Source organism: Chaetomium tenue (assembly GCF_020726465.1).
Source record: "Chaetomium tenue strain MPI-SDFR-AT-0079 chromosome Unknown F5144scaffold_6, whole genome shotgun sequence".
Taxonomy (NCBI): Eukaryota; Fungi; Ascomycota; class Sordariomycetes; order Sordariales; family Chaetomiaceae; genus Chaetomium; species Chaetomium tenue.
The window spans coordinates 513751-529942 of NW_027117334.1; the positions used below are offsets into that span (position 1 = coordinate 513751).

At 57.9% G+C, this 16192-nt stretch overlaps 7 protein-coding genes across 7 annotated transcripts; 5 read left to right on the plus strand and 2 right to left on the minus strand.

Moving 5' to 3' along the window:
- The first annotated feature begins 411 nt into the window (after positions 1-411).
- On the plus strand, positions 412-2902 carry F5144DRAFT_581147 (tubulin alpha-B chain). The gene is made up of 7 exons (XM_066789412.1): positions 412-670; positions 837-877; positions 987-1013; positions 1074-1149; positions 1210-1740; positions 1790-2213; positions 2267-2902. The coding sequence occupies exons 1-7, from the start codon at positions 646-648 to the stop codon at positions 2490-2492; spliced, it is 1350 nt and encodes a 449-aa protein (XP_066639400.1). The 5' UTR covers positions 412-645; the 3' UTR covers positions 2493-2902.
- Positions 2903-2935: 33 nt separating this feature from the next.
- F5144DRAFT_336116 (uncharacterized protein) lies at positions 2936-8221 on the plus strand. Its single transcript, XM_066784174.1, has 5 exons — positions 2936-3383; positions 3506-3657; positions 3746-6100; positions 7041-7508; positions 7797-8221. Exons 1-5 carry the CDS (start codon positions 3356-3358, stop codon positions 7872-7874), a joined length of 3081 nt encoding a protein of 1026 aa, XP_066639401.1. The 5' UTR covers positions 2936-3355; the 3' UTR covers positions 7875-8221.
- A 109-nt stretch (positions 8222-8330) lies between these two features.
- Positions 8331-9036, plus strand: F5144DRAFT_581152 (uncharacterized protein). The gene is made up of 2 exons (XM_066789413.1): positions 8331-8625; positions 8687-9036. The coding sequence occupies exons 1-2, from the start codon at positions 8428-8430 to the stop codon at positions 8744-8746; spliced, it is 258 nt and encodes an 85-aa protein (XP_066639402.1). The 5' UTR covers positions 8331-8427; the 3' UTR covers positions 8747-9036.
- Positions 9037-9299: 263 nt separating this feature from the next.
- F5144DRAFT_581154 (uncharacterized protein) lies at positions 9300-10080 on the plus strand. Its single transcript, XM_066789414.1, has one exon. It carries the CDS (start codon positions 9471-9473, stop codon positions 10008-10010), a length of 540 nt encoding a protein of 179 aa, XP_066639403.1. The 5' UTR covers positions 9300-9470; the 3' UTR covers positions 10011-10080.
- On the minus strand, positions 10073-14314 carry F5144DRAFT_581159 (uncharacterized protein). Its single transcript, XM_066789415.1, has 7 exons — positions 12408-14314; positions 12119-12352; positions 12046-12066; positions 11948-11998; positions 11670-11893; positions 10626-11617; positions 10073-10528 (listed from the first exon to the last, which is right to left on the minus strand). Exons 1-7 carry the CDS (start codon positions 14066-14068, stop codon positions 10349-10351), a joined length of 3363 nt encoding a protein of 1120 aa, XP_066639404.1. The 5' UTR covers positions 14069-14314; the 3' UTR covers positions 10073-10348.
- F5144DRAFT_581160 (uncharacterized protein) lies at positions 14315-14851 on the plus strand. Its single transcript, XM_066789416.1, has 2 exons — positions 14315-14773; positions 14829-14851. Exon 1 carries the CDS (start codon positions 14430-14432, stop codon positions 14700-14702), a length of 273 nt encoding a protein of 90 aa, XP_066639405.1. The 5' UTR covers positions 14315-14429; the 3' UTR covers positions 14703-14773; positions 14829-14851.
- Positions 14787-15950, minus strand: F5144DRAFT_495443 (clathrin adaptor complex small chain-domain-containing protein; the record flags this gene model as incomplete). The annotated part of the gene is made up of 3 exons (XM_066786100.1): positions 14787-14947; positions 15275-15731; positions 15882-15950. The coding sequence occupies 3 exons, from the start codon at positions 15948-15950 to the stop codon at positions 14787-14789; spliced, it is 687 nt and encodes a 228-aa protein (XP_066639406.1).
- Positions 15951-16192: the final 242 nt, after the last annotated feature.

Consider the following 16192-nt stretch of genomic DNA (forward strand, 5'->3'; position numbering starts at 1 on the left):
TGGCCCGGCGAATCTGCGTTGAAGCCGGCTGCAAGCCCGTTGGTGTGGTTGGTTTGTGTGAGTGGATCATTTTTATTTCACGGCCAAAATGTGATGATCGTTCCATTTAGGAACTGACAAATCAATCCTGGCCAAGCCAGAATTTCCCAAAAGAAAAACTGCTCTTCTTTCTTGGCCAGGTTGCCAAACTTGACAAACAACACTGCGACGCCTGCAAAGTAAATATTGGGATAATCATCAAAGAATCATGAGAGAGGCTCTCTTATGATAAGGCTGCCCATGTGGATGGCAAGGACGAATATCAAAAGCGAGATGAAAGTGGCTCTAAAAAGTGGTTCGGCATTTGGTGAATGTGATGGGGGTGCACGGATCATCCCCTGACGCGAGCCCCTGCAGGGCCCTGCAGGGCAGCGCGACTGGCTGATAACACAGAGTGGGGAGTCGCGCTTGCCCACATCGGGAGCGCTACTGTCAACAATCAAATTTCCCCACCAGCTGTTCACCCAAACCGACCTTCAGGCTTCCGCTTGACCTCAATTTTCCACTCTCCGCCAGTCTGCAAGTCGTCTTTTGGCAACAGTCGCTTTCTCCATCTGCTTATCGACCCTTCACCTACTTACACGCATCTGCAACAACACCGTCAAAATGCGTGAGATTATCAGCTTGAACGGTACGTCAGAAAACAATCTCTGCTAGATTTTCCCCATCCGCAGATGGCGCGCTTCCGAGCTCACCGCAACTGGTGATGTTTGGGTCAGCACCGCTGTTTGCAAACTTGCAGCTCAGTACCCGGATGTCGACTTGCGCCAGATGACACTGACTTCGTTTGTGTATAGTCGGCCAGGCTGGTTGCCAGATCGCCAACTCCTGCTGGGAGGTATGCTTCTTCCCCTTCCGACCCGGGCCTACCTTTGAGGAGCTCGGACGATCCCACCATGCCGTCGATCTCCAAATGTCGACGATGCTGACTGACCACCCCTCTATAGCTTTACTGCCTTGAGCACGGCATTCAGGTGTGTTATCCTATTTTTGCGCCTTTCCAACAACCGAACCTTTGCTGACCGCTACTTCAGCCCGATGGCTACCTCACTGAGGAGCGCAAGGCCGCCGACCCTGATCAGGGTTTCAGCACTTTCTTCTCTGAGACTGGTAGGAAATGAGACCCTGGGAGTCCTTCGAGTTACTCATAAACTTATCCGGCAGCCGCAGGCAACGGCAAGTATGTGCCGCGAACCATCTACTGCGATCTCGAGCCCAACGTCGTCGACGAGGTCCGCACCGGCGCCTACCGCGGCCTTTTCCACCCGGAGCACATGATTACTGGCAAGGAGGATGCGTCCAACAACTACGCCCGTGGCCATTATACGGTCGGCAAGGAGCTGATCGATCAGGTCCTGGACAAGGTTCGCCGCGTCGCCGACAACTGCAGTGGTCTTCAGGGCTTCCTCGTCTTCCACTCGTTCGGTGGCGGCACTGGTTCCGGTTTCGGTGCTCTGCTCATGGAGCGCCTCTCGGTGGACTACGGCAAGAAGAGCAAGCTCGAGTTCTGCGTCTACCCCGCTCCTCAGACCGCCACCTCGGTCGTTGAGCCGTACAACTCGATCCTGACCACCCACACCACTCTCGAGCACGCCGACTGCTCCTTCATGGTCGACAACGAGGCCATCTACGACATCTGCCGCCGTAACCTGGGTCTCGAGCGTCCCAACTTCGAGAACCTCAACCGCTTGATCGCTCAGGGTATGTTCTCACATCAACCATGTGTGAACTGGAGCTGACCTTTTGCTAGTCGTTTCTTCCATCACCGCTTCGCTCCGCTTCGACGGCTCGCTCAACGTCGACCTGAACGAGTTCCAGACCAACCTGGTCCCCTACCCGCGTATCCACTTCCCCCTCGTTGCCTACGCGCCCGTTGTCTCGGCCGCCAAGGCCGCCCACGAGGCCAACTCGGTCCAGGAGATGACCATGTCCTGCTTCGAGCCCAACAACCAGATGGTGAAGTGCGACCCCCGTCACGGCAAGTACATGGCCACCTGCCTGCTGTACCGTGGCGATGTCGTCCCCAAGGACGCCCACAGCGCCGTTGCCACCCTCAAGACTAAGCGGACCATCCAGTTCGTCGACTGGTGCCCGACTGGCTTCAAGCTTGGTATCTGCTACCAGCCCCCCCACCAGGTGCCCAACGGCGACCTCGCCAAGGCCAACCGCGCTGTGTATGTTCCCTTCCACTTCTGTTGCAGGAGGCTTGTTACTAATTCTACTCTAGGTGCATGCTCTCCAACACCACCGCCATTGCCGAGGCCTGGTCTGCCCTGTCCAACAAGTTCGACCTCATGTACTCGAAGCGCGCTTTCGTCCACTGGTACGTCGGCGAGGGTATGGAGGAAGGCGAGTTCTCGGAGGCTCGCGAGGATCTTGCGGCTCTGGAGCGCGACTACGAGGAGGTTGCTACCGACTCCATGGGCGAGGAGGAGCTGGAGGCTGAGTACTAAGCGGACCGGGTCTGCCGGTAGTTTGGTGATGTCGTGTTAACCAGGCGGTTTATTAACTTTTTGACCTGGGATTCCCGTTGGCAATGATCCTTTTCCGCTATGGGTATTCTTGGCAAGCGCGGGCCCGTGATCTTCTCTGTTAGACGGAAGTGTAGTCCTTTTTTAATCAAGAGTAAAGCAGCCGGAGCAATTGCTGGCTTTGCAACACGACTCCAACTCCACACGATAAATATCCAATAACACCAGGTTGATCGCGTCCCACAACCCGTCAACGGTATTCTCGACCTGGTGTGGCAAGCTTAGGCATTTCCTCTTACGTACACTTCTGGCGAGGCCTCAGAAAAGCCCGGAGAATACCAATAATGTCGCGTTTGGTGTTGTTGCAGCGCCCTCCTGGCTGCAGTCGCCGTTGGCTGCAGGTCTTGCAGGTCTTGCAGGTCGTGTGTGATGGTCTTGGTTGGGTCTTTGGGATCCAATCAGAGAACACGCTAGCGCCAAGTTCCCTCCATGAACCCACATGCGGACTTTCCCGCCCGTTGTTTGGTCCTTTCCTTGCCCAAGGGAGCTAAGGAGTCGCAATCCCAGCCTCACCCTTCGCTGGTGTCAACGACTCCTTCCCCCACCTTGTTACCTCAAACCCAGATGCGCATATCTCCATTTGTTCACATGACTGTTTGAGAGGGAGGTCTCCTACCGGCACGGACGACGGTCTGCTGACGTTGGAATTTTTGTTTTGGCATACCTGGGCGGGTAAATCCCAGCTAAATCCAGCGACACGATTCCGAGCGATTCCGTCCTTCGCATCGCACAGACGGGATCAGTCACGAATTGCTCAGACGAGGAAGGTGTAGCTTACGCTCACCATGGCTTCTGAAGCGTCGGTTGATGCGGGTACGTTGCAGAGCCCTTCCCTTACAGATTGCCGAGTTGGCATTGCTCAGTGTCGGGTTTGCGACAATGCAACGCTCGCATTCATCTTGGGCAGCAGCAGTAGCTAACGGAATCATGGTCAGGGGCACCCAACCTCAACCTCACACCGGAGGAGAAGCGGGCATACGGGCAGTTATTTCGACAGGCCGACACCGATAATGTGGGCGTCGTAACGGGCGAGGTTGCTGTCAAGTTCTTCGAGAAGACGAGATTGGATTCGAGGGTGTTGGGAGAGGTGAGTCTCAGAAACACGCGTGTTCCTGGTCGGGATATGTTCCGAAACTACCGACGCCGACACAGAACTGACGGTTGCCCTCACGCAGATATGGCAAATTGCGGATAAGGAGAACCGAGGTTTCCTCACACCCGCCGGCTTCGGCATCGTCCTGCGTCTTATTGGGCATGCGCAGGCCGGCCGCGAGCCGACCCCCGAGGGGGCGCTTCAACCGGGCCCCGTACCCAAATTCGACGGCATCACGACAACTCCCGCTCCGTCGCCTCCGCCGCCCGCGATTCAGTCCCAAGCGACCGGCGCTCCGGGCCCGATTCGGATCCCGCCCCTGACACCTGAGAAGGTCACACAGTACTCGGGGTTGTTCGAGCGCCAATCCCTTCAAAATGGTAGCATGCTACCAGGCGAGGCGGCCAAGCAGATCTTTGAGAAATCGGGTCTCCCGAACGATGTCTTGGGCCGCATCTGGATGCTTGCAGACACGGAGCAGCGCGGTGCCCTAGTGCAGACCGAATTCGTCATCGCGATGCATCTGCTCACATCTGTCAAGACTGGCTCGCTACGCGGGCTGCCCAACATCCTTCCTGCCGCCCTTTACGAGGCCGCCACGCGCCGTGGCCCGGCTGGCGCCAGCATCCAGAGGCAACAATCCCCGACCACCAACGCGCCGCCCATCTCGGCCGTTCCGAGGCAGCTTACTGGGCAAGGGCCCGTACCGCAAATGCGAACGGGCAGCCCCCTCGGGCGTCCGCCCATCGTAGCGCAGACGACGGGAGAATGGTTGGTTACGCCGGCCGACAAGACGAGGTTCGATCAGCTCTACGAAGAGTTGGACAAGACGAAAAAGGGCTTTATCACAGGCGAGGAAGCGGTGCCGTTCTTTAGCCAATCGAACCTCTCGGAGGATGCACTCGCTCAGATTTGGGATCTCTCGGACATCAACTCGGAAGGTCGCTTGACAAGGGACGAGTTCGCCGTCGCCATGTACCTCATCAGGCAACAGAGGACCAAGCGCGATGGCTCGGCCTTGCCGGCTACCCTACCCTCCAACCTCATTCCTCCAAGCCTGCGGACCCAGCAGGCTCGTCCACCCACGGCCACCTCGGCGTTCGAACCTCCGCCGCGGCCGCAACCACCGCAGCCCAAGCCTTCTGCGATGGATGACCTATTCGGCTTGGATGATATCCACCCTCCTGCACCGCCACAGGTCCCCGTCGGCACGGGTGGATCTGCTGGCGATCCGTTTGCAACTAGTATCAGCCCGCACGCCCCGTCTTCGCCTGCTAGGCCCTCGCCTTCGGCATCAACCTTTAAGCCGTTCGTTCCGTCATCCTCGTTCGGGCGCGGCCTTACCACTCATGTTACCGGAGGCTCCAACACGTCGGCGAGTGCCAAGCCCGCTACTGTGGAAGACGACCTCCTGGGCGACACCGAGCCGGAAGTGAGCAAGAACCTGACCAACGAGACTACGGAGCTCGCAAACTTGTCGAACCAAATTGGCTCCCTCACCAAGCAGGTGCAGGATGTGCAGGGCCAGCGCACAGCCAACCAGAATGAGCTGAGCCAGTCCAGCGCCCAGAAGAAGAACTTTGAGCAGCGCCTGACTCAGCTCCGCGCCATGTACGAAAAGGAGGCCCAGGACGTCCGCGCCCTGGAGACGCAACTCACGGCATCGAAGAACGAGACCAAAAAGCTGCAGGCCGAGTATGCCATGATTGATGCCAGCTATCAGGACCTGCAGAACCAGCATCGACAAGTTGTCACGGCGCTCCAAACGGACCAGCAAGAAAATGCCAACCTTAAGGAGAAGATCCGAACTATGAACGCCGAGATTGCGCAGCTGAAGCCGCAGATCGAAAAGCTCAAGTCTGAGGCGCGCCAACAAAAGGGGCTCGTTGCGATTAATAAGAAGCAGCTGGCCACCAACGAAGGCGAGCGGGACAAGCTGAAGAATGAAGCCGAGGATCTCACCAAGAGCAACGAGGAACTGGCCCGGCAGATCAGCTCTAGCAACTCGCCACCTCCGGCCCAGGTCGCCAGCCCCGCGCTGTCCACTGCGAGCGCTAATAACCCTTTCTTCAGACGGACTGGCAGCACCGACATCACCTCGACTTTCTCCCCTCCCATTAGGTCGTTTACTGACAAGGCTTTTGACGATGTCTTTGGCCCTGGCCCTGCCCGTCCTGGTAGTCAGGCAGGCACGCCACCTCCTCCCGCGGCGGCTGCCATGTTCAAGCAGAACACAGGCACCTCCACGGGCAGCGTCGGCTCGTTTGCCACGCCTGCATCGGCCAGCCCGCATGCTAGTCGCCAGCCGACCGTTACGGCTGAGCCTACATCGCTGGCGGAGGCTGGGCGCAGCAACTCTGGCTTCCCGCACTACGTTGATGCCGCCGAGTCGCTGAGCACATCCCGCCAAGTCTCGCCGCCGCTGAGCCGAACCGAGACCAACCAGGAGGGCGCCGCCTCTCCCCTAGAGCCGGCGAAGACCGGGCAGAGCTTTGCCTCGGGCTCCGGGTCCAGGCCTGCCTCTCCCGTATCGGCCGCCGAAGTTAAGCCCGCGTTCGGCTCCATCTCAGAGGAGTCGAACAAGCCCGCCGGGTCCGGTGCTGAGGGGGACCCGTTCGCTGCCGATCAGGACAAGGCGAAGGAGGACTTCGAGTCCGCGTTTGCCAGCTTTAAGCAGGCCAGGGCCGCGACGACCTCGAGCGCTGACACTGCCAAACCTTTTACCGCCTTTAACAGCGAGTTCCCTCCCATTTCGGAGCTCGAGCGTGACGATGAGTCTGAGACGGAGAGCGAGCGCGGCGGTTTCGATGACGACTTTGCTCCCGCGTCGCCGCCGACCAAGCCGGTCGAGAAGAGCATCGAGTCAAGGTCCGCGTCTCCTGCCGTGTTCAAGACCGCGCCCGATGCAGGCGCCGGGGTTGCTTCTCCCGCTTCCCCTGAGCCGGTTGCGAGGTATGCATGAGTTCAGTCTTAGCTATCATGTCCATCTAGTGTACTCCAAAATATTATTCAATTGATCAAGTTAACACCCTCGCAGCGACAAACCTGTTCCCGCCGCTTCGCCGTCCGCCGATCTTAGCAACCTCAGCTCCTCCAACATCAACGACATCTTTGGCTCCTCCAACGCGGCTCACCAGCCCACCGCCGCCACTGCCAGCAATGCTAGCCGCCCCACAACGGCTGCCACGGCTTCCAAAGCCCCGTTCGACGACCTCGAGGACGACTTTGAAGGCCTGGAGGATGCCAAGGAGGGCTCCGCCGACGACGACTTCGCCACCATCTCGCGCTCGGGCCTCGACGACTTTAACCCCGTCTTCGACAGCAGCCCGCCCCCGAGCCAGACTAAGAGCGACTCGGCGCATCCCGGCGGCGGCGTTACCTCGTTCGGCACGGAGAGCAGTTTCGATTTCGGCTCGCTCTCGGGCACGTCGGCCGCGGGCAGCACCGCCGGGCCGCCGCCGCCCAACGTGTCCTTCCCGAGCACTAGCGGGGGCAACACGCAGGCCAAGTCACCTGCCACGTCGCAGCCGCAGGGCCAGACGGCTGAAGCGCACGATTGGGACGCGCTGTTTGCAGGCCTGGACTCGGCCACCCCGACTGCTTCATCGCATACCCTCGCTACCAGCACCAATGGGCCCGATGCGGCGGCGGATGGTACTGGAAACGGGGAGGCGGGCGCGGGCGCGGGTGCTGGTGGAGATAACAACCGGCCCGCTGCCCCGGGCAGGGCTCTTACGGAGGAGGGTGAGCACGACGACCCGATCCTGAAGAACCTGACCGGGATGGGCTACTCGCGTGGTGATGCGCTGGCCGCGCTGGAGAAGTATGATTATAACCTGGAGAGGGTAAGTAGCATCACCAATCCTGCCGCTGTTGTTCCCAGGACGGGGATGAGGAAGAAGGGGATGCGGGTGGTTTAGTGGGCGTTTTTCTCGTCTTCGTTTTTCTTCCTTTTCTAGTTTTCCCTTCTTCTGAGTGTCTGGATGATTTGATTGATGGATGGACGGCTGACGGTTTTCCTTGTGAACAAATTGTAGGCCGCGAATTATTTGGCCAGTCAATCGTAGGCCTGCCTGCGCAGGTCTTGCTGAGTGGTCATTCTAGGGAGGGTGGTTCTCGTGAAGGTGGGGGAGGGCTTGTCGATTGTATGGTGGAGGATGAATGGTTGGTTGTGGTGGGCTGAAGTGCAGAGGAGGCCGGGGAGTGGTTGAGAGCCAGCCAGTCAGTGGTGGGCGATGTTGTTGAGTGATACCTTTTTTTTTCTCCTTCCGTTTTTACTCCTTTCTCCCCTGTTCCATTTCGGTCCTCTCACTGTTTCCCTTTCCCTTTCCTTTTGTCTCCTCTTAACCTTTCTTCCTTGCGCAAGGCTCGATAAGTTGCATGTTGTTTGTGGCACTGCTTTGTACCCGTCCATTCATTTGATAATCTTAATATTTCTGTGTCTGAAGTTGTTGTTGTTGGAGCGGTGGTGCCGCGCGAGATGTGTATAGTGGTAGTGTAGTGTACACATTGTATTCTGTAGGGGATAGTACTATCAACGTTATTGGGTTGCACACTCAGTGATTCCATCCCGAGTCCATGCGTGAACGGCCGGCCGTTGCCAAGACGGAGGCGTGGGGCCGCAAACGTAACCCTCCAAATTCTTTTTCTGCCTCCAAACCAACAATCGTCGAGTCACACCAACCCTGTATTTAGAGCATACCCGCCCTCAACCAACCCCGACTTGCTGCTAAACGTAAAACGAGCGAAATCCCGATCAACAAGATGGCCGACGACGAGCAAATCTCCATTTACGACGAGGTCGAGATCGAGGACATGACCTACGACGAGACCCTGCAGATCTACCACTACCCGTGCCCCTGCGGCGACCGTTTCGAGATTGCGCTGTACGACTTGATGGACGGCGAGGATATCGGCGTGTGCCCGAGCTGCAGTTTGATGATCCGGGTTATTTTTGAGGTGGTAAGTGTGGCTTAGGCTGTGTTGCGATGGGAGATGGAGGGATGGCTGACACCAGGGATAGGATAACCTGCCGAAGCCGCCTAGTCAGGACGGTGGCGAGCAGGTTGCTGTTGCTGCTTAGGTGCTACGAGACCAGACCGACGATATTGTTATGTTGGGGAGCGGGGGGGAGCTTGATCAACGTAAACGGACGAAGCACGGCCGGCCGCGACAGAGTGCGTAGTCGATTCGTCTACTTATCAACCCGTTTAGAGCGCTACACCATCAAGCAAGCATATGGACGCAGGGATGGGCAAGAGAGACAGCGGAGGAGAGGATACACTACGGCGCCCAACTACCGACCTTCCACCAACCAACCCCCAACCTCCCATCCTCACCTCCCCCCCCTCCGCAACCGCAGCGCGACCCCCAGCAGGTAGTGGGACCCACGCCCATACACACACACACACACACACACTTGGCCAAAGCCAAAGCCAAATCTAAAGCAGCGCAGCCATGCCGGCAGCCACACCCACCGCCGCAGCAGCCAGCCCACCCAGCGGAGCGTGCGCGCCGAGGGCGTTGGCGCCGGCGACGGGTACGACGGAAGCCATGACGGTGGCCGTGGAGGCTGATGCGGGAGAGGGGGTTGTTAGCTTCTTTTTTTGGGTGTTTTTTTTTTTTTTTTGTCTTCTCTAGTGGGGAAAGAGGGCGATGTAGACGGCGTGGGTGGTGGGTTTTTGGGGGGGTGGTGGTGGTGGTGGTTGTGGGAGGACGAGGAGTGGGGCTGGTGCGAGGAGATAGTTGTAGTGGTAATAGTGGTAGGGGGAAAAAGGAAGAGGGACATACTCGAAGTGGGTGAGACGATGACCATCGTGGGAGTCATGGTCGTGGTGGTGTGCTCGACCGCCATGGTGGTGGTCATGACAGTCGGGGCCGTCTCGGTCGACACGTCAGTCGACGTGATGGTCGTGGTGTCGATGATGCTTTGCGCAGCTGCCAGCCCTGCGAAGAGGGTAATGAGGGACGAGGAGCGCATTATGGTTGTTTGGTTCCGGATGCTGGGAGGGGAGTGTTTTCAAGGCTTTGTGGGTGGGAAATGTAGCTTAGGTATGGGATATTGTGGTAGGGGCGGAGGAGCGAGAGTCCAAGGACAGAGATGGAACAAGTTGCGAGGGGAATGTGCTAGTAATAAGGCTCACTCTGTCGCCCGTCTTCTGCCCCTCACCGGCCGTCCTGTTGCGCTACGAGAGGGACCTGAGCTCATAGCTGTAATATGGACTGAGTCAGGCAATTTGCACATGCCTTCTGCCCTCCTAAGTCCAGGGATGGCTTGCCTTGTGTTAAGAGAGCATGTGCCAGAAGAGAAGAGGGGGCATTACCTCACCATAAGGCCATCCGGCTGAGCAACTAACCATACCCTATCCACAACTTTGCCATGCACAGAATCACCCTCGAGTTACAATTCGTTAGGCCAGTGTCCAATTCAAGAAAACAATGGTTTTCTAGTATTGCATGATGTCTATCACATTGCATACCTACGGCCGCGCTTTCTCGTCCGCGGCCGTAATCCGTTCAGGTAGTAGAGCCACTTAACCAGCACACATGACCCCAGCATCCGAAGTCGCCGATCCCCGATCCAACAACCCCTCTTTCGAGTAGCCACTACGCAGGTCGAGTACGTAGATAGGCCACGTCAGAACCGGGCACGGGCTCTGTGCGCACATACAGTTTCCACAGCGGTTTAGACGTTCTCAAAGAAGAAGCTCGGCTGCCCCGGCAGGGCCGACTCGGCTACAGGCGCCTTGATCTCGACCTCGTCGCCGTTGGCGGTCAGGTCTTTGCCGTTCTTGCTGCCCTCCTCGACGGCCAGAATCTGTACCGACTCGAGGCCGGCGGCGCGCTTCAGGCCGGGGACCATTGCCTAGAGAGAGAAGAGGGAGGGGTTAGTGTCAAAGAGATAACGTCATCGGATGATTTTATGTGGGGTAGGAGGGGGAGGAGGAAAGGAGGAAACTTACCAGAAGGGTCTTGCCCTCATCAAAGGCCAGCTTCCGCTCCAGCACGGCCTCGGCGGGCTCGCCGTCCCTCAGGCGCTTCTTGAGGGCCTGGACGAAAGGCATGGCCTTCTTCATCTCGCCCATCTTGCCGATGCGGCCGTTGAGGGTCTTGTCATCGATGCTCTGGGTGTTGGTGGCTGGGTCCCACACCTCCTTGAGCAGCTCGATGTACTTGGCCTGCCAGGCCGGGAACGACGCCGTCGTGAAGACGGTCAGCTTCTTGGGCTTCTTGGGGTCGAAGTCGCTCTGGCGACCCTTGGCCATCTTCTTGAGCTGCGCGGCCTCGGCCGAGTTGATGTTGGACGACGTTTGCCGGACGTACTCGCGCGCCGCGGTGAGGGCCGGGTCAGCGGCGGGCACGTCGGGCCAGACGGCCGTCTGGATGGACTTGGGCTCGCCGAGGATCTCCAGCCATACGTGCTCGGCCCAGTGGGGCGCGATGGGCGTGAGAATGAGGGCTTGGAGCTTGATATACTTGAGGACGAGTTCCTTGTGGAGCGGGATGCCAGCGGCGTTGCACGCCTCGCGGTACATGTCACGGGCGTTGAGGAAGTCGTAGTGTGCGGCCTTGAGGGCGAGCTTGTACGAGGTCTCCTCGTAGTGCTTCCTGGCCTCGTGCACCAGAGCGTTCATCTCGTTGTCGAAGAGGGCATCTTGGAAGTCGTTGAGCGGCCCTGTGCGCAACTTGTCGTCCTTGATGGTCTCCTCAATCCATTCCTTGTTGGTGTAGAACCTCAGGATGGTGTTATCGGCGACATCTTCGACGAAGTTGGAGTCTGAGATTCCGTCACCGGCGTCGGCGAGGGCCACGCGTGCGGCATCCGCGCCGTATTTCAGGACGACGTCGTTCAGGGTCATGAAGTTGCCCGTCGACTTGCTCATCTTCTCGCCGTTCAGCTGCAGATGGCCGTTGGCACGGACCGAGCGAGGCCAGTACTCGCGGGGGAAGAGGGCTGTACAAATTAGCAAGAGACGGCGACCCGCGCCATTAAGATGGTGACTTGCCGATATGGTTGTACAGCCAGAAGGTAAGATGGTTGGGGATGAGATCCTTGCCACTGCAACGGATGTCAAGTGGGTAGAAGTATTCGAAATCTCTCCTCATGCCCTCTAGGGTCTCCTTGGGAATACCGGACTTGGAGATGAGGTCGTCTGACAGTTGTGTCCGGCAGAAGATGTAGTCCCAGACCTCGTCAAGCATCTGCTCGGGATTGATGTTTCCCTTGCCCCTGTGCATAGGTTAGGAGACTAAACTTAAAGACGCGAAGAGTTGTGTAACTTACTTTTCCTTACCAAAAAGGTCGGTGTGTAGCCATGGTACGAGGGTATAGTAACTAACAATGTCAGCCGGAAGACTTTCATCCCCTTCAAGTTCACTTACGACATGTAAATAGTGGAGTCACTGTTAAACTGTTAGCTTCACTCTGATATCGGGGATTCACCGGGCATTTTACCTCAAGCTCTCAACCAGAAAGTTGTGGTCCCAAGGCAGCTTGGAGCCCAAGCCGTACGTCCGGGCGCAAGCCCATTGCCGGAGCCAGTTAAGTACACCCTTGAAAGCATGTTGGGTATCAGGGGAGTAAGTCTCGAGGCCCTTGCCGTCCTTGTTCTCGACATAGTCGAAGGCAATATGGCGCCAGCTCTCCTCACCATAGTCAAGATACCATTGGTCGAGCAGGGCAACAGTGCTGTAGCAAATTAGTTAGTCGTCGGAGGAACTGCAGATGGTCGGAGGGGGCCTACCATTCATCGCCGGATCGTGACGAAACCTTGTTCTCGGGCTCGGAGTAGGCAAATGCCTCGCCGCTCTTGATCAACTGATCCCTGACCTTCGGCTTGGCAACCTCAACCTTCTCCCCCTTGAACTTGCCGACCTTCATGACGCCCTGGTAAAAGCCCTCCTTGTAGGCGAGCTCCTTGGCCTCGAGGAGTTGCTTAGCATCCTTGGGCGAAGCAATCTTGAGCTTCTTCACCAAATACGGAGCCAAGAGGTCAGACGTCGGCGTCTGAATGATGGGGTGGATCTCCAGCTCGGCCCACTCCTTCTTGATGCCGTAGAAGTCGGCCTTCTTGGCGAGCTCGGTGACCATGGCGTAGTCGTCTGGCGAATCAGACGGCACAGATGTGACGACACCGGTACCCTTGGTAGCGAGGACGGACTCCATGGGGAGAACGCGCACCTTGGGGTGGAAGCTGAGAGGCGCATTCACCAAGGTTCCGATGAGGTCGGAACCCTTGATATCCGCCGCCTTCTCCGGCACACCCTCCTTCTCGAAGATGCCCTGGTAGGCCATATTCCTGGCGGCCCTCTCGGTGATGACGAAGTACTCCTTCTCCGACGCCTTGAAAATGCCGTAGCTCAGACTGGGGCCGACGAAGCAGCACACCTGGCCGTACATGGTTTCGGGCCTGAGGGTTGCGGGGCAGAGATAGACTGACGCATCCTCGGGGATCTTCCCCTTGAGGGCCTCGGTGGCCTGGGGAGCCCACTCCAGAACCTTGAGCTTCAGGGCGGTGTATTCCTGGGGCAAGACACCCTCGCCTTCACTACGGTCGTGGTCCATGCACGGCTGGCCGTCCTTGATGGAGTAGATGGTATACCTCTTGCCGAACTTGACCTTCTCCAACTCCTTCAGACGGTTCATCTGCCACCGCACGAAGGCATCGTAGTAGGGGTTCGCATCGGTCGTGACAAACTGGCGGCGCCAGTCGACACGCGCACCGAAGTTTGTCAGGTCCTTCTTGCACTCGGGCGGGAAGTAGTGCAGCCAGTGTTGTGGGTCGGCAAACTTGTGGATCTCGTCGAGCGGGATGCCGACCGAGTTCAGGATCTGCCACTGGTACTTCGCCTTGACCGTCTTTGCGGCGGCCTTGCCCTTCTTGGCGTTGAATTTGGTCAAATCCTCCTTTGCCGCCTTCGGCGCCGCATCGGCAGGGGCCGCGTCGACTTCCTCCTCTTCCTCTTTGTAGAGCTCGAAGTTCTTGCCAAACATGCTGACCTCCTTGACGAGTTTGTCGGCAGAGGCCTTGATAGGCAGACCGGTGCAGTGGTAGCCGAGCGGGAACAGGGCACGCTTGCCCTGCATCCGGGCAAAACCGGTGTGGAATTCGATCTTGCTAACGCTGAAGGCATGGCCGGCGTGGAGACGGCCGTTCATGTAAGGGTAGGCGATGGTGCCGAAGAACTTGGGGAACTTCTCACGGAGTTCGTCGGCGCTGATGGCGTCGAGGGGGAACTCCTCAATGGAAGGGGCATCGATCTCGAAAACGCCATCTTGTTGCCATTTCGCTTGGTACTTCCTCTCGATCTCGACGAGGCTGTCGCGCTTCTCGGTGCCCTTTAGCTCCTTGGTCTTGGAGACAGCGAGGTCGGCCATGGCCTTGGGCAGTGCTGTGTCGGCCATGTTTATTCAGGACTCGGGTGTGTTCAAAAGATTGGCTGCGTAATCCGCTCCGAACGCCGCCAGGAACAGCAAATCGGGCCTGTGTCGCGTGGTTCTCTTCGAGTCACGGTAAATTTTGAGTGACTCCGCTGTTTTTGGCGGCCCTCCGTTCCAGATGGAGGGGCAACGCGGGGTTGATTCGGCTTCCAGCGTTCCAGGGGTGTGGGCGAAAGGTGTGGGGCTAAAAACGGATGGTTTGAGATGCACGCACGGGCCACATTATGGTGATCTGACGCCCAGGCCAACTTTTCTCTCTAATTCTCAAGTCTCTCTCATCGGCAACTCACTGATCACGATCGGGCCACCCGAGTTCAGACCCGCCATGTTTCCCACCCTTGTACGGCGGCTAGCGCAGGCCACCAAACCACGGCTGAACGCGGCCGTCAGCAATCCGACGTACAAGCTCAAGAAAGTATGGCCTCCTGACATCAAAAACATGACGTCGCAACAGCAGCTGCGCTTCGAGAAGAAGTACAAGCGGAGACTCAAGCTCGCTACCGCCCGGCCACGGTGGGATAAGTTTGTCCGGTTAGCCCAGTTGTGCACAATGACGGGTAAGGTGGCTGCCACCCCGAAGGATAATCTAGAGTTCTAACGGTGGTAGTTGTTCTCATATACGTCGTGCTCTTTATGGACTGGAAAGATGTCCCTACCCCATTCGATCCTGTGAGACCCACTTCTATCCGTTTCCTGTGTGCAGCGAAAAGCTAACACTCCAAAGCTCCGGGAACGGGTCCTTGGTTTCTTCGGTGTCTTTACCGAAGACAACAGGAAACTCAAGGTCAGGGGTAGGCCTGTCGATCAGCCAGTGAGCAAAGAGTGACGACACATGCCTGCAGTCTGCAATCTCTGCAACCCTCCCATCCTTGTATCATACTTGTTCCATACATGGAGTTTGGCGTTAAATACCCGGTAACACTGGCGCGGCGTTTGGCCGTGACGAATGCAGAATGCCGGTCTCGGCTTGGCAAGTCGTTCCTGACCTGATTGTAGCCCGACCTGATTGTAGCCCGCCCCGCGTCGCCCAAGACCAGGTTATCCATAGGTGCCATGTTTCCTTAGCAGTGGAAACACCACTGCAATAATCCGTAACCAGCTCCCCTCACAACCGTCACCTCCCATGCCAAACCATCCCACCCATCCCCAACCCAGCCCCCAAACTCCCACCCAACCCCCCACCAGCGCGCCCCTCATTCACCGGCCTCTTCGCCACGGTCCCCTGCGCCCTCACCCCCGCCACAATACGCTCCATATTCGTCTCAATCACCACCCCACCCACAATCATCTCCCCCAGGGTAGCATGCAGCGTCTCGTAGTTAAAGATCAGGTCCAACTCGCAGACGTTCTCGAACAGGCGGTCCAGCGCCTCGACATAGACCTGGATCAGGTCGATCAGGGCCAGCGGCGACTCGGTCGACGTCGAGATGACGATGAAGTACAACGTCGCGTAGTTGCGGTAGGTGACGAGCGAGGGCACGTCGCTTTGTTCGTGGGCTGCCGTGTTGGTTGTTGTGGAGGAGGCTGCGAGGAGGGGCGGGAGGGGCAGGAAGTTGCAGGAGCCGGGGGGCCGGTTGGAGACGAGCGTGAAGATTTCGGAGATGAGGCGTTGTTGGATCGAGGTGTCCTGTTGGAGAAGGGGAGGGGGAGGTTAGTGGGGGTGGGTTGGGTGGGTGTGGTGTTGGGTGGGTGTGGTGTTGGGTGGGTGTGGTGTTGGGTGGGTGTGGTGTTGGGTGGGTGTGGTGTTGGGTGGGTGTGGTGGGAAGGAGGGACGGACAAGTTGGGTGTAGAATTTGGTTAGGCGCGGCTGGCCTTGGCCGTTGAAGACGAGGAAGGCGTTGATCATGGTTTCGGCGTTGCTGGATTAAAGTGGCGATGTTATTGTCGGGTGGCCATGCCTTTTTCCGTTGGGTCGAGTCTGGGAGTCGCGAGTGGGAGTTGTGAGCTTCAGACCCGTTCCTGACAGGTCGGCGGGGATGACGTGAGGCAGGCTTGGCGGGCAACCCCAGAGCTTCAAAAGAATGTGGCTCGTGCGCGACGATTTCATTTTGTCTAATTGGTCCACATCCTGGAAGTTGGACTTGCCTG

Bases quoted from the DNA above. Each gene is read 5' to 3' on its own strand.
- F5144DRAFT_581147 (XM_066789412.1), top strand. From the start codon at position 646: ATGCGTGAGATTATCAGCTTGAACG. The intron at 1,014-1,073 runs GTGTGTTATCCT...CCGCTACTTCAG, and splicing joins GCCTTGAGCACGGCATTCAG to CCCGATGGCTACCTCACTGA. The intron at 1,150-1,209 runs GTAGGAAATGAG...CGGCAGCCGCAG, and splicing joins CACTTTCTTCTCTGAGACTG to GCAACGGCAAGTATGTGCCG.
- F5144DRAFT_336116 (XM_066784174.1), top strand. From the start codon at position 3,356: ATGGCTTCTGAAGCGTCGGTTGATGCGG. The intron at 3,658-3,745 runs GTGAGTCTCAGA...GCCCTCACGCAG, and splicing joins ATTCGAGGGTGTTGGGAGAG to ATATGGCAAATTGCGGATAA. The intron at 7,509-7,796 runs GTAAGTAGCATC...AAGGTGGGGGAG, and splicing joins ATGATTATAACCTGGAGAGG to GGCTTGTCGATTGTATGGTG.
- F5144DRAFT_581152 (XM_066789413.1), top strand. From the start codon at position 8,428: ATGGCCGACGACGAGCAAATCTCCATTTACGACGAGGTCGAGATCGAG. The intron at 8,626-8,686 runs GTAAGTGTGGCT...CACCAGGGATAG, and splicing joins TCCGGGTTATTTTTGAGGTG to GATAACCTGCCGAAGCCGCC.
- F5144DRAFT_581154 (XM_066789414.1), top strand. From the start codon at position 9,471: ATGACCATCGTGGGAGTCATGGTCGTGGTGGTGTGCTCGACCGCCATG.
- F5144DRAFT_581159 (XM_066789415.1), bottom strand. From the start codon at position 14,068: ATGGCCGACACAGCACTGCCCAAGGCCATGGCCGACCTCGCTGTCTCC. The intron at 11,894-11,947 runs GTAAGTTACACA...ACCTATGCACAG, and splicing joins GACCTTTTTGGTAAGGAAAA to GGGCAAGGGAAACATCAATC. The intron at 11,618-11,669 runs GCAAGTCACCAT...TAATTTGTACAG, and splicing joins CTGGCTGTACAACCATATCG to CCCTCTTCCCCCGCGAGTAC.
- F5144DRAFT_581160 (XM_066789416.1), top strand. From the start codon at position 14,430: ATGTTTCCCACCCTTGTACGGCGGCTAGCGCAGGCCACCAAACCACGG.